Genomic DNA, 24811 nt, shown 5'->3' with positions numbered 1-24811 from the left:
AAAAGGGCTAAAAAATGGGCCCTATATGGGATTGTCCACCGGTACTATATTGACCCCATGCCAATTGCCCACATGGTAGCCCTAGCATATCCCATGTGGGGCCTACTTAAGTAAACCCACCCATGTGGACATTTGGCATGGGGTCAGTATGGTTCCTGTGGACAGTCCCTTATAGGGCCCATTTTTCAGCCCATTTCCTACCCAAATGCAAATGTTGGCTATGCCTAGTTCGCATTTTGAGCACAGAATCAAATGATGGCGGCATGTGCCTTGAGGGAAACTAGCAATTAATGTGGGTTTTCCAGATACTTGGCTGTTGGACAAATGGCATTTTGATCCAATGTGACATTTTTCACACCATTGAGTTTTCAGAATTAGGAGCCATCAGAATAATTCACAGCACTGCATATTCTCTGGCTGCTGAAATAATTATTCCCAGCCACAGTAACACGAGCTAAATGCAGGACATCCCAAATCTGTCTATACTTTATGCATTCTGTCATTTGTATGTATGTGTTTGTAGACTTTCAACTGTGTGTGTTTTGGATTACGCTGTAACTCAAGAAAGCAGCTGTAAGCCCTCAGGTTCCTCTTTGCCCCAGACTTCTGGCTGAGGGTGTCAGACTTTAGCCATCAGATAAAGAGAACTGTGACAGCATGTCAGACTAGTAAACGCTCAAGGCAAGGATGCCTGGGATGCATTTCCTCCCTGTCAGATGGGGAAAGGGTGTGGGTATAATTACACCAAAAAAGGGCCGTGTATCTCAATTTAATAATACAGTATTTACAGCTGACAGTTCAGCACATGTGCACGTGTTCCTTGAGGGGGGGTTTCATTGTCTGTCAACACTTAATTTGTTTCTTTTATTATCCATCTCTTTATTAAAATCTTAATTTGACCCACTGATGGAATAGAAAAATAAAACATTGGCGCCAGTGAAATAGCAGGATCAGTTTAGCATTTAATTTGTCTATTTTTCATGCATGACATCATCAGCACTTCGAGGAACAATTCATCTTGTGATTGTACTTTCAAAATTATACACACTGCTTTAAGGGTGGACTTCCCTGATCATTTGTTTCTTATGTCCAAATGTCAAATAAGGTGTCGGAGATTGTAGCGATTTATTATGTGAAGGGACATCGGCAAAACAGAACGACAGACGTAATGTGTTTCAGATTGTTCAGAGACCACCAGATTGCATTTGTCTTCTTGTATTTCAGCAAAATCAAGCTAAACAGGAACAATTGTTCATAATGGCGGGCTCTGAAGATTTAGTTTGGCATTTGCTTACTGTGGTGTGGCTCGGCTCTATATTGCATTGTTTGAGACAGACCAGATTTTAAGCAGGCTGTGCATTGCATACTTTACAATATTGAAGGCTATTGTATGAAGCAAACAATTTAACCGCATCCTAATTGTCATGTTTTTCCTTCTTTTCTTGCCTCGTCTTTGCTGTTTTATTGACCAACCCAGTTTCTCTGCATATTTCCCCTTCCCTCTGCCTCCGTGACCACAGCGCAGTGCCAAATAGGTTTCTGCATCACTGTCTGTCCATCTTCGTTCCAACTCTGTGACCCTAAAAGACCGGACAGACAGAAACAGGAGACTGATGCAGTACAATATTGATTCTCCTGTTTTATGGACTACAAAAGAACAAAACGTCCCAAAACTTGAGGAATCATGACTTAATAGTTATGTTTTATTCTGGTCTTCCAAAAAGGGTTAATTTCTTATTGGAATTTGGAATTAAGCAGCCTACATTAAGTGGGAAGGTATGGCACTCAAATACAAATCACCCTTGGTTTAAATAATTTTAAAAAATGTTACTACTAACAGCACACAATGGGTTTGCAAAATAATAACTGGTAAACAAGGAAGCCAAATTCAACCACAACTTAGCAACCCAGTCGCCGGAAAACTGTTGGCATTGTATGTTTCTGCAAACCACAGATATGTTGCATTTGTATGCTATTATGTGGCAGATACATAGAAACTTCATGTTTCAACAATGCTGTGGTTAAGTGTGGTTAGGTAGCACAAAACACTTGGTTATGGTTAGGGAAAGATCATGTTGTGACTCTGGTTTCAGAGGCACAATCCCAGCTGGAAAAGTGGCGATGTCTTGGTAAAAACAACCACTTTTGATGGCACTATAACAGCAGAAAATGCAGAAAATTCTCAGTACTAAACAATCTTTTTGTGAGATACTATCCCAGCAGAAAACACAGCAATTTCTTGGTAAAAAGAAACCACTTTTCATGGCACTTTCCTGGCAGAAAACGCAGCAAAGTTTTAATTAAAAAAAAGAAAAAAAAACACTTTTCATGGCACTATCCCAGGCAGGAAATGCAAATGTGTCTTGATAAAAAAAAACATAGTGATGTGTCTGTAAAAAACAAAGCCAGCTCATATTCTGTGTCACCATTGAAAGGTTCATACAGATGAAACATTGTTAATGTAACATATTTGTAGTTTGCAGAAATATGCAATGCCAACATCTTCTTCTATCATCTGGACTGAAGTTACAGCCTCAAATATCACAGTATAGACAGATTAGAGCAATTATCTAATGTATATTTTAAGAAGTTTGTGCAGCCATTATGCAAGAAATTGCCGTCATGTGAAAAATTAGAGCTTATTGGGCAACTTTAGGAAATACCTTCCTCAAGGACATGTGCCTGTGTTGCACAAAAGTCTAAGACAACATTGCTCAGCAAGAGACAACATAGCCAGACAACACACAAGATGCCAACTCTGAGCAGAGGCTACATAATGTTGTTCTCTAGGAATGAGACAAAGATACAAAGAGCAGACAGGAGGAGACATAAGATGATACCGATGTCCACTGGGAGCATTTCAGAAGCATCTTCAAGCAGTCTGCCTTTCAGCGGCCATATTTCCAAAACTGGAAGCACTGTAAGCATGTTAGCTTGAAGATGTTTGCATTTAGCTCAAAGCATGTGAGGCTCAGTACGGCCTCATACAGCAGCTGGCATGATTGTAGACTTGTTCTTTTCTCTTTATCAACCCTCTTTGTCACTTGAGGTGAGTTTAAATATTAATATCTGACTACATTAAATATGCCTACTTTTTTGGCACTGTATTTAATGTCTCAAGGCCTTCACTGACATTATAGGTTGTTAGTAAACACATACATTTTCTTAATTTTAACTGTACTCAATTGCCTCTAATTTCCACCCAGCGTTTGGCCATGTGTGTTTGTGTGTGATTGTGTCTCAAACTACTTTACCAATCAGCTTAATATTTTGTCTGCATAGTGATGACTGTATGCTCAGGGAGTTCCCATGATTGCAGTGACACACAACTGTTGGAAAAACCTGTTAACTGACTTTCCATCAAAGGCTTCACTGGAAACAAGCCTTGCCATCTGTTGCGGTAAACATTTTGGCCTCAGTTGAGGCTCAAAAACTGACATCCAGAGTTTGGTCTCATTTTGAGCTTCAGTTTGATTCCATACCTGATACCACTGGAGTTCAGACATGTACAAGTTGAATAAATCTCCCTTTTTGTTATCTTTGCAAACATGTTGACTGTGAAAGACATGGGAGGGAAAATTCCATCAGGTATTTTGCCTGCCCAATTTTTAAAGACTTGCAGATTTTGTTGATTTGGACATCTTCTTATGATATTTGTGCTAAATATCCAGAAAAAAAACATCCAGAAATATTCTTAACAGAACAGAGATCTGGTGTTGAGTTAGATTTAAACTTATCTAACTGTCTAGCACTTACAAGCATCTGTAGAGAAAAATGCCAAAATAGAATTCCATTTAGAGCTACAAACAAATTAAAATGTTGAAAAAAAGTCTACATAACCAGAGAGAGATGCAGAAGGAACACCAGAGACAGAGTGCAGTGGAAAGCTGGTTATTAGAGCATGTTGGTCTTGTTTTGATGGGGCCCTGCACTCTTAATGACAGACTGCTTTGGCTTCTATCAGTCGGCATCTCACTCCCTCTCTGGCTTTCCCAGAAAACCACTGAGGTGAAACAGATACAGGCCTAATTGGGGTTTTACAATCACGTACAGGGTGTGCAGTACACATGCACACACACGGAGCTCCACATCGCGCTCCAGCTCGAGAAGCCAAAAGGTTTTAGGCAGCACTGGCTGACACACAGGTACATCTCCAACACTTGGTTCATCAATCAAGCTGATTTATATGTTTGAGGACTGTGTGTACTGCCAGTGCAGCCACTAATCCAGGATCAGGAAACTTTTCTGCATTTGAGTGGTTAGTTACATGCAGGAAACAATCGAGGTATATATTTATGTATATTTACGGGCCTTCTGTTGTTACACATTGTGCTCCAGACACACAGAAATGTTGCAAACCTGTGTTTACATGAAGCAGCCTGTATGTGCTGAGATTATAAAGCTGTAGGGGATCATCAGCATGCCACAATAGTCTGGGATGACAGGCCAATAAATGACAGACGACCAAACACACACACTAATGTGGACGTCTTAATAGAGAGAGACTATGGAATGTGGTGCGTAGCTTCCACAAACCCTCACTTTGTCTCTTCCTTTTCGCTGTAATAACTTCTTGTCATTTTGGGTTATGCTATGTGTTAAGACATTTCCCACCACCTGACTTTTTCCATATTTCGTCACTGAACGTCAGGGAAAAAAATTAAACCAAAGATAACTTTGTTTGTTTACAACACTGGTCAAAAATAAAATGGATTTGATGGATTGCTCCTGGGTTATAAAAAGCCTTATTAAACAAGAACAATCAAAACCTGAGATGTGCAAAGCATCCTGCCTTCATATTGACTTCCTCAAGCCTCTCATCAGCTCCTCCTCCTTCATTCAATACACCTGCGATGTTTTCAGTATCCTCTGTGTAATTCACCTCAGCCCTCCTTCAGGACAGCACATAGGTGAGTCTGTGACATTTATTTTGTTTTATTGCGAAATCTCTTCACATTGTTTTTATGAACAGTCACAAAAAAAAGAAATCCAGCACACCTGAGTGTTTGCAGCTTATCTGCCCCACCCATCTGACTTGTGTGTTTTAATATTATTGCAGCTCTGGCTGATCTCTACTTTCCAACACCTGAGAAGACGGACAAAAGAGAACAGTGTCAAGTTTCCACTGGTAGGTGCGAGCAATTGACATGTGAGCGAGTGTGTCTGCATTTAAGCACAAAATTTAAATGTATGACCAAAATGAGACTTTCATAACAATGACATAGCTGGTTTACACAAAAAGAGTCTTGTTAACGTACCTCTGTTGGTCATGTAACACAATATGACGCAAGATCATTTCGCAATATATTAAATGTGCAAGTTGGTATATGGTGGGAAAGGTATTCAGAACATTAACTTAGAATATTAATAACACACTATAAAAATACTCCATTACAAGTAAAAGTCCTGCTGTCAATTTTCACATAGATAAAAGTCTAAAAATGTACTTGTATCAAGTAAAAATATTCTTATTGCATAGTGGCTACTGTCAACGTTATCGAGATCTTAATATTCATGTGAAGATATGCAAGCAGTACTTAAGTGATGAAGTTGATCAAGGTAGAGCTCACTTTAACTGCCTAATATATAAATATTTTACAAAGTTTTGTATGTAAAATCTTAATTTGAAGCGCAAGTAAAGCTCTTAAATAAATGTTCCTCAAAATTGCACAAGTACAGTATTGAAGTAGATGTATTTTTTTATTTTCCACCACGGTAATGACAGTTATAGGCATGATTATCAGCCCAGAGTGTGATATAGTAATTTAAAAGTGAGAAAGTTAATACACTCACTAATTATCTAATCCAAATCCAATCCACATTTATTTATAAAGCACATTTAAAAACAACAGTTTACCAAAGTGCTGTACATCAATAAATAGATTTTTGAAAAATAGCATAAATAACATAAAAACATTAAAAAGAAAACAGTTCACATTTTAACAGTCGCTCTTAAAAAAACATTTCATATACTTGTTAGACAGATTTGCACTCCTGTGCATGCAGCTTTTACTGCTGTCTGATATTGTTATGGCTATATGATGTCCTTGTGCAGCCCTAACACCAGCATGACACATCAAAATGTCTACTAGGACTCAGGTTATCAATAACAGTAACGTGATACAGTGTCACTCTGAGGGCTTTCACACTATGATTTCCACACTGCTTCAAGAGCCCCATCAGTACACAGTTTATGTTGGCCTCACAATTGCGTGACTAGACATGCATTGCCGGAGGCATACTTTCTCAAAGAAATGGTGTTAAGGAGCCCTAGTTACCGACAGTGGCAGGAATTCCTCGGAAGTTTGCCAGCCAAAATCTGACAAGGTTTAACACTTCACTAGGTACTTTTACATGCGCACTAATATTCCCCTATTATTCTGAATATGACAATATTCAGAATTTGATTCATGTCATGTAAACGGCATGATGTAGGAAAAACCTGTACTCTGTCAGTCTTCATCTTGATAAATAACGAAATCAATTTGAGGAGCCACAGTTGATTTTATATGAATATATAGGTTAAATGGCAACATAAAGCGGATCTAAGAAATACTTGGTACAGTACGAACATGGACAAAGACACACCAACATCTAACAGTAACAGAAGAGTCATTCAGCCTCATACAGCGCATTTCACACGTCATACAAGCGTGTCTGTCATTGTAGTCCAAACATGTAAAAGGTCTCACTCTCGCAGTATCTTAACATTCATATCTTAACTGATAACGTGTGAATCATAGATTTCCATACAATTATTCATGATTACATTAACATGCTTTCATATGTAATCATTTTCTATGACACAGCATATTCCATTTGGATTTTTCCAAATTTGGCCATATTCTGATTATAGCATTTTCCAACAAAGATGAGGAATTTGCCAGACTATTTCCAGTTTTAATGGCATTAGTTATACTTAATACGGAGCACTCTTAATAAACATCTCAATTGGGGTTTTTTAATGCAATTTGAAGCACACAACCTCTTGCCTGTTCACAGTGGGTTCTGTGTATTATCATGGCTGCAGATGCATGCCCAAAAGGAAAAGCCAACATTTCAAGAAGAAACACAGCTGATTCTAAAGATTATGAAAGATTTCACAAGACCAACCGTTTCATGAAGGCGATTGAAGGAATGGGGCAGGGAGAGAGAGGGACATGTAAGGACGGGCCAATTAAAGACATATTTTTTGCATTTGTAATTACTGAGATGGAATTAAATATTTCACATCATCCAGTGGATTTATTGCTCACGGCATGGGCGGGAAGTTCCTGGTACACAAGTGCATCTTAAAACCATTCAGTCACACACATTGCTCACACCTCGCTGACAGAGACCTGGCTGAAAATAATTAATTATCTCTTTAATGATAAGCCCCCATGGACCACATTAGTTTTCAGTTTTTAGTTTTGACATTTTCAACGAGGGGTCCAGGGAACCCTAGGGGTCCTTGCGGGAGGTCTAGTAAGAGTCATAAAATGACTTTTCTGATCCGTCACTGTTATCTCCTCATCTGTAGGTGACAACTACTGAATTCTGGTCTTAATCATATCTGAAACCCAAATCTTATAGGTGATGGTCCCAGGAGTGAAATCTATCAAATGGGAGGTCTGTTAGGTATGTTTCTATTATTCCAATTGAATGCAATGTAGGCGTGTTTTGTGAGCGCTAATGGAAAGGCAAGCCCCTCATATGTGGGAGAACCCACGTATGAGGGATTTCTGGGAGATGATAGTCCACGATTTCACAGACACTGACATTCATCGACCTGCCTTGACTTGTTCGTGTTTGTACAGGCCATGCAGTCTTAAACACAGTGACAGTGGAAAAAAAGCGCTTTATAACTTTTTATTTGCTGTCTGTGTATGTGTTTGTGTGTTATGTATGACAGTATTTTGCCTCCACGTATGCTAGCTGTATATATGGAAGTGACGATAAACTGATTCTGATTCTTCTGACTTAAACACAACTCTTGCCACTGAAATTTAACGGCGGCTCCGATAACTATCCAATTGTGTGCAGGCTACCGCAGGCGTACATCAGCATTGTAATGGTGTGGACCCACTGTGGACATAAAATGATGTTAGATTTAGGTGGATATGGTAGATCTCTAGTGATTGGTTAAGGAAAATTTAATCGCTTTCCTTCATGGCAATTACTTAGTGTGAACGTAGCGAAGACCGTTGATGGAAAAGCAGTGTAATCAGTTGACTATTCTGATAAAAATTTTGATGATAAACAATTGCCAGATGACCGGCAGTTACTGTGGCTGCAGACACTTACCCCTCTTAGATGGCTGTGCAACGTCAACATGCTCGACGATTATTTTTACCAATTGCCCTATAAACGACATTTTGCTGACTTTACTGACTGTTACCATTACAGGATAAACTGACTCAGTTGTGTCAGATACACTCAGCTACCTTACTAACATTAGCAGTCATAAGCTAATGGTCATACCAAAACAAGTAACACTTCAGCAGCAAAACCACTGATCATATTGATCCTTCGCCCTACACTCTGATCATCTGTGTGTCATTGAGTTTACTTCTTTTGCCACACATTTAGTTAAAAATCATATCCTTAAAAAGAAAAAGTCACTTCATGGAATATCTACACCAAGAAGGTGTAAATCTAGCAATCAGTAAACAAACTACAATCAGTTGTTGTTGTGCAGTTTTGCCAACAACATAGTTTCCATAGTTTACAGTCATGTATTAACCTAAAGACCTACTTCACCTCTCTGTGTTACAACGGCATGATGTCATTTGTCATAAAGCACGTGGATTTTATTTGTGGTCCCGGTTTAGCTGCCTGCACTTTGTAACAGCTGCCAAAGTTGATCACAGATGTTTCCAACCCTTTCTTGTGATTCGACCGCAGTGCTGAGGCAGCTACTCGGATTTGGCAAATGCACTTTTCTGTCATCACCGTGTGGCGGGATTTTGGCCTGTGCTGAGCAATGTGCCCCTTTTGATGGGTTGTAGGCAGGATGATTTAATAGTTCTAGAGAATGCATTTCCTACAGAAAGTGCGTGTGAATGCTGAAAGCCGAAATGGATTCAAAAGCATTGTTGAAATGCAAAACTGGAGGCTAAACTGCTCGTCAACTTAACAATACCCTAAATTGTAGTTTGGTGCAGTTAGTGAAACCACTAGTGCATTTTGTCATAAGTGCTGTCTAGCTTGTATGACAATATCATTGTCAATTTTGCCTTTCAGGGTTACTGCATGCAGTAGTTTATTAGACATGGGATCCACTCTGCATGAAAATGTTGAAACAGCATTCACACAGTTACTGAAAGCCAGTGATATGTGCCCAGTTTTCCCTCAACAGCACTGAACATTTGCCAAGATCTTCATTGTTCCACTGCGTGTCAGTGAGAAAATAAGAACTGAATGTTGTGATGTGTGTATGAACCATAGCTGTGTACAAATTAGCTAATGTAGCTGCATGAGGCTGGGGTGCAGGTGTGGGATATGGAAAGGGAAACATCTATGTGTTAAAGATTCAGTCTTCTGTGCCTTTTATCACTGTGCACGTGATTATCAACATAATGGTCACAGTTTTTTGTGTTTTTTGGTGGTCAGATGGAGGATGGGCCAATGAAGAATCCATTAAATTTTCAAGTGGATTGGAATCATAGGGCTGATAAACTAACCATGCTGTGGATTCTGTTTTGTAAACATTACGAGTTAGGGTATTTGGCCTTGGCAGTGGTCTGCACTCTCTGGAATGTGTTTTTGACCTAAAACAATCACATTTAAGAATGTTGATGCGAGTAAATGTGAGATCCAGTCTTTTAAAACTCCTCCACATGTGTAATGTATTTGTTTAATATATTGTGTGAAACAGTAGAATTTTAAAATACCTTTATACAGTACTAATGGTGTGACCTTGTTCTTCCATAAAAGCCACACCCTTGATTTTTATCATTCCTTACATTAGTTGTTGCAACATCACAATGGAGGATTTATTTCCAGATATTCCCGTCTTATTATATTATATTCCCACTTCTGATGAAACACGCTTCTGTGTTTTCCTGTAAGCTGGCAGTCAGAGAATCAAGGGGCCCACTGCACAAATCCCCAGTGGAGCAGTGTGGCCCTCAGAGCCCCTTGACCGAGGTGCTTAACCTCAATTAAGTCTCCCTGCATCCAAGCGTATGAAACGGCTGGCTATGGAATGCAAAACTTCGCCAACGAGAGCTGCCAAGTCAGCAAAGACCACAGTAATGAAATAATGAAATCGGGTTATAATGGATGCAATGGCCTGTAATGATATAATTACCTTGCAGGTACCCCACAGTGTTGTCATGTGCACAACAATGGAGGTATGTGGGCATTAGTCACTGGAAATAATTTTTTTGTGGGTTTAAAATAGTAGCTTCCATCCAGTTCATTCATCAAACTACCGTCAAAGTTGGATCCCCGCTGAGTTCTCTTGAAGTCTTAAATTCTCCATGCGGATGAAAAACAGGAGTCTCTTGTGTTTGCTGTCAGTGGTGGCAGAAGGGGGGCTTATTATTTGATGTTTTGAGATAATCCAGTGCTGCATTCCTCCCTGGGGCAACCTCAGCCCAGAGTGTGAAGGTCTCGGTGCCTTGACCACATTAGACAGTTTAATCACTGTACACCTGACCTGCTGACCGGAGGCTTGACTTCCACAATCCCTTTTGTCCCTCTTTCACAAAATCATACATGCACCGCTTGATACAAGTTAATCTGTATCACATATAATACTGGTATCCTGTATATATTTGAATCATTGTTTATTATTATTCCATTTAAACAAAATGACCACAGTTCATGTTGCTGGAGGGTTATTGCTGTAGATGAAAGAAATGATACTAAGACTCCCATGATTGTTTAGCCCCGAGCTTCAGGCTCGGTGAGCAACAGGAATCTGGGTTTGTTTAGCTTGACTCGATTTCCCTGAGAATGCGTTTGGTCCCAAGCAAAGCTGGATGGGCAAAGGAGAAACATGGTGTACTCACTTTTCTGTAAAATGATCCGGACGAACAGGGTCTTAATTAGTCTTATTAAGGCACTACATTGAAGGCACAGTGCGAATCCACATAAACAGAGGTAAGTTCAGCATAAGGTTAGCAGTGAAAATATCTTGGTATATCATTCTTTTCCTGCATTATTTTATCAAGTACTTAACCAAATAATTTGTGCAACTTTGTGTGATGTTAACGTTTTTGTGCATCGTTGCTGAAAAAAAATGTTGAGGCTCATTTTCAAACTCTATGGCCTATTAATCATCCATTCCAGGACACAAGACCTCTAGTATTGGAAACAATCCAACTAGTATCAATTAAAACAAAGACATCTGTATTATTTTTTTTTTTTCTAAAAAAGCTCTTTCAAGAATTCAAATTTATTTGGTACAAGCTCTTCTTTTAGGTTTCCATAAATAGCAAGTAAATCAGCTTTTGGTCTGGAGTAAAGATGTCACATACGTACTGTATACAGTGTTTATGGGCAGTTAGTTTCTTATTATAATAGAAAAGAAAGCACCAAAATCTGGATCCATGAGTGCAGATTAAAGTATTAGCGTCCAGACAGAGGCCGGATTCTAGGACTGTTTTTATAACCCACATTCATGGTGTATTTTGTTTGCTTTAGTTTCGGAAGTTGGCTCGTAAATGATATGATGCTCTGTCTTGTAGGTTTTGTCCTTGCTCGTATGCCTGATGGGTTGGAAAATGTGTTTTGTTAAGATATTGAAGGAATAACTTTCTATTTTGGAATATACTTATTTGCTTTCTTGTCAAAAGTGAAAATGTTTGATATCACTCTCGTTGCTGTATGTTTACATAAAAACTGGAACAGCTAGCCCAGCACTGTAATAAAAACTACTCTTAAGATTTTAGTTACTTTACAGCTAAGGAAAAAAAAGCTTTTGAAAGAGCCAAGCTAGCTGCCTCCTACTGTTTCAAGTCTTTATGCTAAGCTAAGGTAACTAAGCAAAACTCTAAAATCATTGGTGTTACATTAGTTAACAGATGACTTATCATATTTGCACTATTTTCCTTATTAGCATGCGTTTTCACAAACAATTTTACTGTACACAGTGAATGAAAATGTTCAGTCAGTACAGTACATGCAACCCAATCACCAGAAAAAATGTTGGCATTGTATGTTTCTGCAAACCAGGGAAATGTTACATTTGCTTATTATAATGTTGTGAATATGTTAAAACTTAAAACATTTCAAAAAGGCTGTGGTAAATGTGGCTAGGTTTTGGCAAACAAAACACGTGGTTATGGTTAGGAAAATATTATGTTTAACCTAAAAGAATCGCTTTTTTCGTGGCGCTCTCCATGCTGGAAAAATACTGATGGGTTGCTACAACACCTATCAAAACACCCATGTTTGCTGCCTGTAAAGCAGATGGAAACACAGCAATGACATGCTAAAACACAACCAGTTCTGGCCAAGGTGACACACCATCCACCTTCCTATCCAGTCAGCAAATATACTACATAACTTTTTTTATTATATTTATTTAATGTGCAAATATAAGGTGTTCATGATTTGCGGAAATGTACAATGCCAACATATTCTTCTGGTGAATAGGCTGATATATAAGCTAACTGACTGGAGGAGAGCTACATTCACACAGTAAATGCCTCTGAAAAAATGGCCATTTATCACAAGCAGTGTAAACACAGCTTTTATCCAAACAAGCCAAAGAAGTATTCATAGAAACTTTGAACCTTATTTGTCAGAGTATTTCATTAATGGTGCAAAGTGACTAACCAAGCAAACTCCTTGCGCACAGAATACATGTTACCTGTAGTGTTTATTATGAGAGTAGAGGTTTAGATATTTTTGGACCAGGATATCACTAGGGAAAAAAGGAAAAAAGCAGCATATAGCCTACTGAGATTTGGATAAATGACCTTACATTTCCAGTGAAGCCTCTCAAATCTCTGAAAGCAGCACACATCATGGGAATACCCACTGTGGTTTAAAGACTCATGTAGGGAATTGCCCCTCAAAACATTCCCATAAAATCTCCAGGAAAGATTATCAGCAGCAAATATCTGGCCTACCACAGGTCTCAGGGGAGTTGTGTACAGTGTGGACACAAGGCCAGAGGTTACATTTAAAAGAGTCCTCTTTTACAAGGTATGCTTTTCACATAGGTTGAAGAGGAAGGGGGTTAAGCCACAGGAATGTTTACCTATTTAGGACAAGGGAAGTAGAGTATGGAAGGAGGTAAAGACTTGTAGGTCTGATGTTGACCACATCTTTCAAAGGGTTCAAACGAGGCAAGACGACCACTTTAACTTGAAGGTTTAGAATCAATGTGTCGAATCTAAATGGACAAAAGATAGAATTATCCTCCAAATATTGATCTACATTCACCTTTCTGGTCTGATAGTTGGTAGACTATAATCAAGTACATAGCCTTGTGTTGTCAAACATCAACGTTGTTGAGATGCTTTTGAGCAAGTCAGCTCCAGAGTAGCTGCACTGTGCTGACTCTGACCTCCAACCTTCCTCAAGGGGGTAAGCAAGAAAATCTGTCAAGTAAGACATGATCATTATTTCAGTCAATTGGAGTCGTTAAACCCTCTGTTAAGCTGTTGAACTTTATTTGCGTCGCCACTTCATGAATTATGTGGATTCTTCGTCTTATCCAAACAACATCATGTTAGAAAATAAGAAATCCCATTATTTGTGCCACACACAAGGTGACTATAATTAGAGGACTTAAATGGCCACAATTCCCTTAACATGATGTAAATTAAATGTTTTGTAGCAGTTGGCTTGAAGCCGAATATTTGCAACATTCTTAAAACATACTGCAATGTCGCTTCCTGTTAAAAGTTTTGAAAACCTTGCAGTCTTGTAGCAACAGGATAGTTGCAGACTGGAAGAGTTTCACAATTTGTGTCAGTGTATCACAGTGACCCACTGCCCTATACCCTGGATGCCAGACACCAATAAAAGCAGCCATAAAGCATGCAGAAATTGTGTACGGCTACGCCTGGTCTGAGTTACACGCCGTGGCACCACATTTACAGGCGCGACAGGTTTGTCAGGGCAGAACAATGGCGACTGTATTGAAGGGTCCTTAATGCTGGCATTTTATTAAGCCCCTGGGAGGCAAAGCAGGCTGCATTTGGAGAGAGGATATATGCAGGAGTGCACATGTGTAGTTGAGGAATTTGTGCATTGTATATGATTGCAAGAGTTTTTACCACTTCCTGTCTCTTGACCCTTGACTTGGGGGGGGGGGTCCACTAATGAGGGAGACTGAAGTTAAATTGTGACATAAATCCATATAGGGACTTAATGGCAGACTTAAGCTGTACATAGAAATAGTGTAATTTTAATAACTCAGTAAATCTTCTCTGACACTCTATAGATGTCTTTGTTACAACCTAAAAGAAGGGCATGTTACAGTGGTACAAATTGTGTTTCGGGGAAGTATTATTAATTTGACATGAGTGGTTATTCTGAAAGTTACCACTTCTCCAATTATGGATATAGACATGCAACCAAAGCTGCAGGCAATAGAGTTTTGAGACACTGTGAGTCACTGTTTGCACTGGTTCTTTGGTATAGGTATAGTGTGTACCTAGATGTGTATGTGTGTGGTTGTGTTGTGAGAGTGTTTATTTGTAGGTATAGATAGTCTGTGTAATCACTGGCTTCGCTAGTGTGACGCGATAGAATGTTATCTAATGAATAACCTTTATTAACGTAATAAAAAATGGAGAGTCAAAAGCAAACCGTCAGCAGGACAAAATGTTCTTACTTGCTATCCTTGAATGAGCTACAAGAACACCGGTGACGTTTAAGGAGAGGTATTCACATGAGTCGGAGTTTGTAGTTTTTAAAAATCTATTTTCAAAAATCGTTTTCCTCTTGGTGTCGTTTGATTTGTATGTTCTGTTTTGTCAATATCTGAATAGGCAACAGTATTCTCTGTCTCAGTTGTAATGATTGAGGAACATCCTGGCGTACTGAACATACTGTATCTTACTGACTGTAGTTAAGTCTGTTAGCAGATAATTTAAAACATGTCAGAACAACAGAAAAAGGCTGAACTCTCTGATGATAAACTACCTGTCAAAATGATGATATTGATTATTTGGTGGTAAAATTAAAGAGAGAGAGAGAGAGAAGTTTTGTGGTCTTGAAAAGAGCTTGGAGGCACTTGCAAATAAAGTAACATGTCATCTGCATGAAGTCTAATCTTGAATTCTAGGTTCAAGGGTTTATTTTTGATTAATTGATGCAGCAGGGTTGATTTAATGAAGACGGCAAAATGCAGATGTTATAAATGACATCCACAAAGATATAACGCATTACGTATATATGTAGTCTACAGTACATATATCAAGTTAATGAATAGCTCCCTGAAATCAGAGTAATCAGTATTTGTTAGTTTGGATTGGATTTTGACTTTTAAAAAATATTTAAAAGTATAATACAACTGGCGATCCTCCCTAGCTGAAACACAGCCTGGTTTGCATATATCTGCAAGAAATAATACAACAATATCTACTTTTGCATTTGATTTATACACCTAATATTATTACCTATTATGCCTATGCAGTGGAATGCCATTTTCTGAATTAATTCCTTGAAGCAGAGTGCTAGCTGGAGCCTGGACTTTTTTCTACCGTGGCTATAAATGCTCAGCTGAATGAGCCCAGGCAATGACACAGCCTATTAAATGTGCTGAGAGCAGCTTGAGGTGGCCTAACTGTTAAGACTCTGAGACCATTTACAGGACAGAGTCCACAATAGTGACCTTAAGTCTGGTACTTTTCTCAAGCTCCATCAATGGCCTACAGCATACACATTAAGAGATAGTGATTCTGAATCGGATTAAACAATGCACTGAAGTTGTGTATACCTGCAAGGGCCTTGGTGAAGTATGAGGATCAGTTATGTGATATTTGTTGATAGGGAAGGCTTTTAGTTGATGTAACATGCTTATAAAAGCACTGAAGTGACTGGACTGAATCCATATGTCGTAACACAATATCAACTGACAGAAATATACACAAGAGACACACAAACCATGAAACACAAATTTAATTGATCGTAAAATATAAATTAATTTGATAGTTAAAGTAGAAGAGGAAAGACAACAAAAGAGTCATCCCAGCAACAAGTTTTCAGAATGTATTGTAATAAATTTAGAGATTCCATGAACTAAAACAGGCAGAAATTTATTCATGTTAAGCCAAACGCTGATTTTTTACCCCCCTAACCTTAACCAAGAAATCCCTTATTGGCAACCCTCTAGGCAAACTTTTCCAAACAGCCATTAACACTTGCTAATTTTGACAGGAAAGTCATGATGACAAAATTATTAATGTTGAATTAATGACATAGATAATGATGGTTTATGTTTGTTTGTTTGATTTTATCTGTCTGTCTGTCTGTCTATCTATCTATCTATCTATCTATCTATCTATCTATCTATCTATCTATCTATCTATCTATCTATCTATCTATCTATCTATCTCTCTCTCTCTCTCTCTCTCTCTCTCTCTCCAAACAATGGTGACAGAAAAAGGAAATAAGCAGATTTGCAGAACTTGACAAGGTGAATATTAAAAAATACAAACAAAAAACAAAACAAATAACGGTAATTCTGCTGTTATAATTTCGCAGTTACTTTCACTTAAATTAACATTATTGCAGATTGTTGTATGGTAAATATATTAGATGTGAAATATTCGAGAGAGGAGAAGAAAAATTAACGACAATAAGAGCAATGATCAATTAATAACAATAATACATATAGCGTATATATAACCTAACAAATAAGTACTGTGTTGGTGATGATAAGTGAGTGCTGAAAAATGTGTGTGTGTGTGTGTGTATGTATGTGTATGTATGTGTATGTATGTATGTATTTATATTGCTTGCTTGCATGCTATCATTTTGTAACACTAAAACTGATGTAACAGTTACTGGTGGTTCATTTTGTAACCTGTTTATTAATGTCAAGCTTGCGCCCGCCAGGCTCTACCCGTCGCCCCTCTATACATTTGGTTGAATCGCTGCGCCAGTCAGCGCAGAGCCACCCAGCACGGGACAAACCATTTGCCCAACAGAACACGGGGGTGCTCTTGGTTTAGAGAACTCCAGGAAACGCAGAGGTAGGCAGCGACATGTCGAATTCTCTGCAATTTATCATTTTATACGACACGCCAGGCGATAATGTACAGGCTCGCCGTTTTTATTTGTAGGTAACATTTATGAAGATAACTGTTACCTAAAATAAAAACTTTAGCGTACCTCTGCACAGATAGCGGAACAGTCTCGTGAAACTGTTACATGTGTATCCTTCAGTGGAGATAGGGGTGTCTGTACAATATCACATGTGTGTTACGGTGTATTTATCCAGCCATGTGCAAAGCATTTTTCGTCGGCGTGTCGGAGAAAAAGTGAAAGGTGGCTTAAAAACGGCGGCTTGTAGTCTTATCAGTATTATGTAACGTATGGCACAGCGGGGGACAATGGTGAGGAGAAGAGAGTGGTTTCACAGCGTCCACAACAATAACACAATGAAACTCCAACCCCTGCTGCATCTGTGCAGAGTGCACTAAACCCTGCTTTTGTAATTAAAAGATATTAAACGATAATGTCATAGAAGAAACACACTTAAACATGTTTGTTTTGTGCTTAAATACACCATAAGGAATCCTCCAATAATGCCATTGGCTGCCTCCAGTGATAATTAACAACTGACTCATGAGTTTGATAACTGCACACAAAGTTCCCTATTTGATAAATGGTGGAAATGTTAATATTATGGGAGGTAAAAGCGCTGCCAAAATACCTTATTTTTTGGTATTGTCAATATTAACCCTTTAAAACCTGGTTCGACATCAGTTTTCACAGTTCAGACACCTCACACAGCTATTTAAACATCTGAAACCTGAGCATATTGGTTTGATTTCTTTGAAAAACACAAGGCAGGAACCAACTTAATCAAAAATGGCGTGCAAATTGCAAGAAATTTTTAAAAGGTGTCATAGAAAATGACTTGAATTTTTTTTTTTTTTTTAAAGGGAGACTTGTTGCAAAATTATCAAAAACTAAGGGAAATGAAAATGTCCAAAAAATGTATTCAGAATCATAATTCCATATTTAAAATTATGTAAGAGGAAAAAAATCTATAAATATATTTATTTTATTTTTTCTGGACTTTTTGGATCATTTTCTTTTTTTCTTTGTTTTTTTTTTTTAAACTTTTTTTTTGCTTATATGTTAATTTTCTGTATTTTTTGTAATACAAATTTCTTACTATTTTTTGGGGCCATGTGTTGTTAAGTTGCTTATTGCCTTCTTTCCAAGTTTTGGAAAGAAATCAAAGCAATTTGCTTAGGTTTCAAAAAATAATCTTGTTTTGTCAGACTGTTTTTTTTACTACAATAATGTCAAAACAATACAACAAAAACATTTATTTTTAGGAAATAGTGTGAGAGAAATAGTTCCCAGCTCGATGCCCTTGATAAATTTGGTCCTTGACCATCCTGCAGAGTACAGATAAGGACACACACCCACGTGAGACACACATCACAGATAAGTGAGGCAGCAAAACCAACTGCCTGTTATACACTCCTGACTGCAACAATGTGAGGGATCCTGTCTTTGTGCCTCTTTATTTAATACCGTCAACTTTTATTATTATTTGTTTACATACTGAGGTGACATTCTCTCTCTCTTTATTTCTTGTGTTTTTCTTTCGATAGGGGTGTGTGTGTGTCTCTGCCAGAACCGGTAATGGCCAACCAGCTACCTCCACAGCAAGGAGACCCGCTGCTGAACAAGTTGTACCAGGTGAGCCGGTCTAGCGGGAAAGAAACCACCAAAGACAGCCTGCATGCCAGGGGACAGTGGGCGAGCAAGGCTGAGTTCCTCTTAGCTGTGGCGGGGCAGATCATCGGCCTTGGAAACGTCTGGAGGTTCCCTTACCTCTGCTACAAAAATGGAGGAGGTAATAAAGCATGTGGGATAGGGGAGACGAGAGGAAGTTTGAGCCTTAAAGTTTGAATGATTCTGCAAACTCTCTTTCCTGCCGTCGCCTCTGTGTCTGTCGTCTCCCCTTTTCTATTCCTCTTTTGTTCTTCTATCGTCGTCTCATCTAAAACTAGGCATTTTCAAGGTGTCTGCTCGACGGGGGAATATTTTCTTTGTGTGTTTTTGCACCAATAATATAAAAGAAGTTGTCCTAAAATTATCCATAAAACTGATGACAGTGTGAGGGTGAATTTGGGGTTATCACTTTGTTTCAAGGTTCATATTTAGATATTAGCAGTGCTTTTATATTAATGAAAAACCCGGAAAAAAGTCATGGAATTTGACAATTTCAAATTTCACAAGCAAATTAAGGATTACAGATGGTTGTTTGAGAGGATGTATGGTCTTTAAAATTTGCTTCAAAGTCATGGAAAATTCATGGAAATGTATTGGTTAAAATGTGTATGAACGTTGTATTAAGTTGAATGTAATCAGCGAAAGTCCTCAGAAAGATATCACCTTCTGTGTGTGTGTGTGTGTGTGTGTGTGTGTGTGTGTGTGTGTCAAGGTGTGTTCTTTGTACCCTACCTGTTGTTCCTGGTACTGTGCGGTATCCCCCTGTTCCTCCTGGAGACCTCTCTGGGACAGTTCACCAGCCTGGGAGGGGTCAGTGCCTGGAGGACTGTCTGCCCATTATTTGGAGGTAGGTTTATCTAATTATGTCATCAGTCGATTCTTAGATTTTAGGCTACAGTTTGTGCTGTTCTCGTGTTGGATTGCACATTGTTACATGTACCCCGGTTTGACGTAGGGCTAACAATTACTCACAATTATTTTCAATATTAATTTATTTGCAGTTATTCTCTGAATTGTTTCCATAAAATGTAAAAAAAAGTGCAAAATTGCATTTATGATTGATAAGAGTTAATTGTTGGCTGTCACTCCCTCTAGCGGAAATTGATGTATCCGTGTGGGGAGTGACAATGATACACTAAGCTCAGCATAGCCTTGATTAGAGAGTGATGACAATTGGGGAAACAATGTCACACTGGGTTGTACATTAACACGCTAAAAGTGCATATTTATTGACTGTGGTCATTTTGTTGGTGCATGGTGAACTGAATGTCTATCTGTTTGCAACTAATGAAAATGAGCGATAGTTAACAGCGCTCACACGCTGTGTTTCACGGCACCCGAGGATTTACAGTATTGGCATGCTAGTGTTGTCCCAAGGATTATTTCCTGTTAATATTCCCGCTAGCTAAATCTGAACCAAACCTTTTCCTGTGCCTAACCACTGAGAGGAGCGCAATACATTTTAACAGGAGGGAGCCAATATTTGACAGGGGAACAGAATTCTACACAACACCTGCATGATTAGCAACTGGCAATCCTGACAGTGCAGCCACTAGTGCTCAGGGTTTTGCGGGTCCTAGAAAATCTTAGAAGGCATTCAATTAATTGATATAAAAGTAACGCCTTAACTGGTATTATAATGTCTTAAATCAGTATTTGGAAAGTCTTAAAAATGCTCAGACATGCCAAGTATTATTATAAGAATTGTTTGTGTACTTTTAGTGTACATAAGGTGCCAGAAAAAAAGGTGTCAGTGCAGAAAACAGCATTAAAATAGAGCTTGCTCTAATCCGAGAAATGTACCAAAATCCTATGATGTGAATGCAAACAACAGCAGTCAACATTCATGTAGCCCTGTTGTGTTTCTTTAAAAAGGAAATTCTATTTTTGCTTTTAAAAACACTTTTCTGGCCATTACTCAACATAATAAAGTCAGGGACAGAGGGGAAGACCTTTTGTCAGTTACTGAGTTGGTGACACTAATCTCGGATGCCCGCCTTCAAACTGTGCTGATTGTTTAGATCTTCTGTGCAGCTGTGAGAAAGATGTGTGTGAAGCATCCGTGTTTTCACAGTAAACTGTAAGTGCAACTTGACTGGTGTGCCGAGGCACACAACCACGTGGCGGTATTTCTAGATTCACCCTGTTCAGTGACAAATATGCACTGCCCTGCTCTTCGGCCCATATGGTACACAGATGCACACAAGATAACCAGCATTTTCTTGACAGCTTGTCGTGTGAAGGCCCTGTGTTTAGCACAGGGACAAACTCTCGTGTAGTGCCGCGGCGAGACTAAGCACTCCCTCAGCCACAGACAAAGAAATGCCTATGTGAGAACTCCTCACTTGTTTACTCATTTAATATGCCATCATCTCATAGAGGCCTGAATTTCATTAGAGAATATCACAAACAGCCTTTTGTTTAGGTAAACAGTCCACACTCTCTAACCCACTCAAAGCTTCATAAGACCATCATTCACTCTTAATGAAGATATACTAGATGTGGGCTGCAAGTCGAGTGTCTCAATAAATGAATGCTCTCATCTGAAAATCAGATGACTTGGATCTGATAATAGACTGTGTGTGCACAAATGCTTTGAAACTCATTTATTTGTGTTTCTGCGACTCTTATCTTGCTGAGCACCAGCTCATGATACGATCTGTTTTACCAAATCATCACACATCATATCTATCTGTCTGCATTTTTTTGTGTCTGCAGGGCTCGGCTATGCCAGCCAAGTGATGATCCTGCATGGCTGTGTGTACTACATCATCATTTTGGCCTGGGCTCTCTTCTACCTGGCCTACAGCTTTAATGCAGAGCTGCCCTGGTCGCACTGTAACAACACGTGGAACACAGGTCGGTAAAGACAGGAAGTCAAAAGCTCCTGTCACTGCAGTCTGTGGCTGCTATGTAAAACCATAAATAGGTCTGAGTGATATGGCCTTTAAATGATATCGCTATATCTTTAGGCTATAATGTGTCTATATTTAGAAAAAGAGAGAGGCTAGTGGTTGTTCTGTAGACTATAATCAGATGTGTGTCAGGTGCTCACAGAAAACAGCATAAACAGGAAGGAAATCCAGGCACTCCAAAAGTGTTAAAAACATGAAAAAATCAGGAGGAATTACATTAAAATGCCTTTATTGAAGTGGTCGAAATATGTTGGCTTTTTTAAAATTTAGCCACGACAATAAAGGCTTTTTGATGTAATTCCCTGTTTTTTCACGTTTTTCACACTTTCGGAGTGCCTGGATTTCCTTCCTGTTTATCATGTTTCGCTTTATTTTGATCTCTCTTCTAAACAGCTATAGACTACTAAAATGCTAAACTATAAAATAAACTACTGTTTCAAAAAGTTCAATAAAGTAGCTACTAATATATAATTAAGTTAAAAAAAACGGTCTTAACAAAGAAATCAAATAAATCAATTACTGTTACAATATTTAAATAAAATACAGTTGCAATAAAGTTAAATTAAGCACCTTTATTATAAAGTTGAATACTATACTGTCAGAATAAAAATTTAATGAACTACTGTAACAAATTTGCTAGCTAAATAATGTTATAATTAAGTTAAAGTACTATAACAATGAAGTTAAAATACTGTTATAATAAAGGTGAATGAAATTCTCTTATAATACAGTTAAATAGAGTTTTGTTATAATTAAATGGATCAAAGTGGAACCTCTGATACTTTTATTCTGAAGCACTTTGCTCGTTTCGGGCCTGGAGTGTTGATATACTCAGTGTTTGTGATTTCGTCTTTTCATTATTCAAACTTGGAATAAGTAGTGATTTGTCGCGTGTAATTGATATATCGGCCACCCCTAACCTAAAGATGTACGTGTTCTCCTGCAGAGGCATGTGTGCTGTTTGATCACCACAACCAGACAACCAATGGGACCAGCCTGTCTGAGAACGCCACCTCCCCTGTCATGGAGTTTTGGGAGTGAGTGTAGCTTCCCTGGTTTCTCACTTTTTATTGTGGTGATGATCACATTAACAGCAGTGTGTGTGTGTGTGTGTGTGTGTGTGTGTGTGTGTGTGTGTGTGTGTGTGTGTGTGTTTGTTTGTTTGTTTGTTTGTTTGTTTGTTTGTTCTAGGCGGGAGGTGCTCCGTCTCTCCAGCAGTTTAGACGAGCTGGGTCCAATCAGCTGGAAGCTGGCTCTGTGTCTGGCCATCGTCTGGCTTGTCTGTTACTTCTGTGTCTGGAGGGGAGTCAAGTCCACTGGGAAGGTGCGTGCAAACACTCTCAACATCATCACGCTGCTGGATGCTGACTGTAGGTGCCTTGTGGTGGTCTGAAAACAATGGGAATTTAGTTCTTGTAGTTTGGCAACCTTATCATCATGCTTATACTCACAGATTCAGCGTGACTTAGACTTTCAGAGGACATCATTCTCTCCTGTGTGTAAAGCCCCTTAGAAAAAAAGACACTCCTCATATCCCAGAATTCGTCACGTTTTTGAGTTTTTGTCACTATCAGAGTAATCCAGTGATAGCTCTTTGTACATCCATGGCTAGATTAAAAAATAATTGATAAAAGCTAATTTGGCAAATTATGTATGGTTCAAACCTGCCAAAATGTAATTAAAGCTACACAAAGAAAAATTGGGGTTTATGCTGTAGCCCCCAGTGCAGTCTCGGAAGTCGTCCTCTGTTGGTCTTTTTATGATTTAGCCTTTCAAGGGGCAGTCACCCCGAGGCGCGTCTCTAGAGAAACGTCATCAGAAAAAACTTGGTTTCTCTATGGTACAGTGTGCTTTACAGGTGCTCCTTTCTTGCTGCTGCACAACACGTTTTTCTTTTGGCCATACATAAAAGTTTAAGTATTTTCAACTTTTCTGCTCAATGCGTGGAGTCTCCCGTCAGTGTCACTTTTGGCCATACACACGCAGCCCCGCTCTACAGGTGATCCCAGCTGTTTTTTCCAGATGCACTTCCAAGGCTTCTTGGAAGTGCATTTCCTTTTCTCGGTCATGCCTGGCTCATTGTGTCTCGGTGTGATCAGTCCCTAAGGGCAACAGTCAATGTTTTAGGGATTGTAGCCAGCAAACCAAGACTGGGCCAAGGCTTCCTCTTCCGTGTGTCAGTCATTGTTTACAGTCCTAGCAACTTGATATTTGAAAATAGAATACCAGATGACATTTCAGCTAATCTCTATAAACCGATATCTGCATATGAATGCAGATAAATGACAAAAATAGCAAATATAAAGCTAAATCATCATCAGATAATAGCCAATGGGGTCTTCTGCTTTTGCTCTCCACACAAGCTGTTAACCTGAATATAACCAAAGCTCAAATGTGATTATTTAATAATACTACTTGGACTAGAAATGGAAACCCGAAAGCTTCCTATACAATGTCTTGTCTCGTTGCCAACACATTCTGTGTTCATATGCATATACTTGTTTATAGAAATTACCCACAGTGTAATATGCATAGCAGTATTCCCCAAAACCGGGGAGTTCTCTCTTTCTTTTTTCTGACGGAGGGCCACAGTGTCAGACTTCTAAAAGCCCCGCTATAAATGATTCCTCATTTTATTTACCCTACTTCTCTGAGCGCAGAGAGAACGAGGTCAGTTAAACAGCAGCGTCCATTAAACTGGTTGCGTCTCAGTGACTTGCTCAAGGGCTTCTCAGCTGAGCTGCGTGACTGAGTGGTGGCAGAGTGAAAGCCAGAACATAAATGTTGTTCTTTCATATGGTCAGAGAGTGAATTAAGGGACCGGGCACTGCAGCATTTTTTTATAGAGTTTGTTTGTCATGTCGCTGCCATCATCTGTCAACAGGTTTCAGCGCTCCAGCTTTCTTTTAATACATCACAGACGTGTCCCTTCTGTTTTCTCTGTCTCCTTGCCGTCTCAACCACATCCCTGCTCGCTGTGTACATTGTAGGTGGTGTACCTGACAGCCACCTTCCCATATGTCATG

At 38.9% G+C, this 24811-nt stretch overlaps 1 protein-coding gene across 9 annotated transcripts in view; it reads left to right on the top strand.

The window, feature by feature from the left end:
• Positions 1-201: 201 nt before the first annotated feature.
• LOC121962677 (sodium- and chloride-dependent GABA transporter 2-like) overlaps positions 202-24811 on the top strand; it is a 38780-nt gene continuing 14170 nt past the window's right edge. For 3 of the 9 annotated variants that reach the window (XM_088074491.1, XM_088074490.1, XM_088074489.1), the window contains exons 1-7: positions 18555-18629; positions 18747-18991; positions 19583-19717; positions 21589-21729; positions 22732-22822; positions 22977-23109; positions 24776-24811. The exon at positions 24776-24811 is cut by the window's right edge and continues 99 nt beyond it. In XM_088074491.1, the coding sequence (XP_087930617.1) occupies positions 18628-18629; positions 18747-18991; positions 19583-19717; positions 21589-21729; positions 22732-22822; positions 22977-23109; positions 24776-24811 (783 nt within the window). In that variant the 5' untranslated portion in view covers positions 18555-18627. Of the gene's footprint in view, positions 5129-16552; positions 16589-17010; positions 17148-18554; positions 18630-18746; positions 18992-19582; positions 19718-21588; positions 21730-22731; positions 22823-22976; positions 23110-24775 lie in introns of those variants that run through there. The other 6 variants (XM_088074492.1, XM_042512922.2, XM_042512921.2 and 3 more) reach the window with 6 other exon arrangements.

This window comes from Plectropomus leopardus, chromosome 24, assembly GCF_026936395.1.
Source record: "Plectropomus leopardus strain MGB_pleo_1.0 chromosome 24, ASM2693639v1, whole genome shotgun sequence".
NCBI lineage: Eukaryota > Metazoa > Chordata > Actinopteri > Perciformes > Serranidae > Plectropomus > Plectropomus leopardus.
The sequence above is the reverse complement of the archived record's forward strand: the minus strand, read 5'-3'. Positions and strand labels throughout refer to the sequence as shown.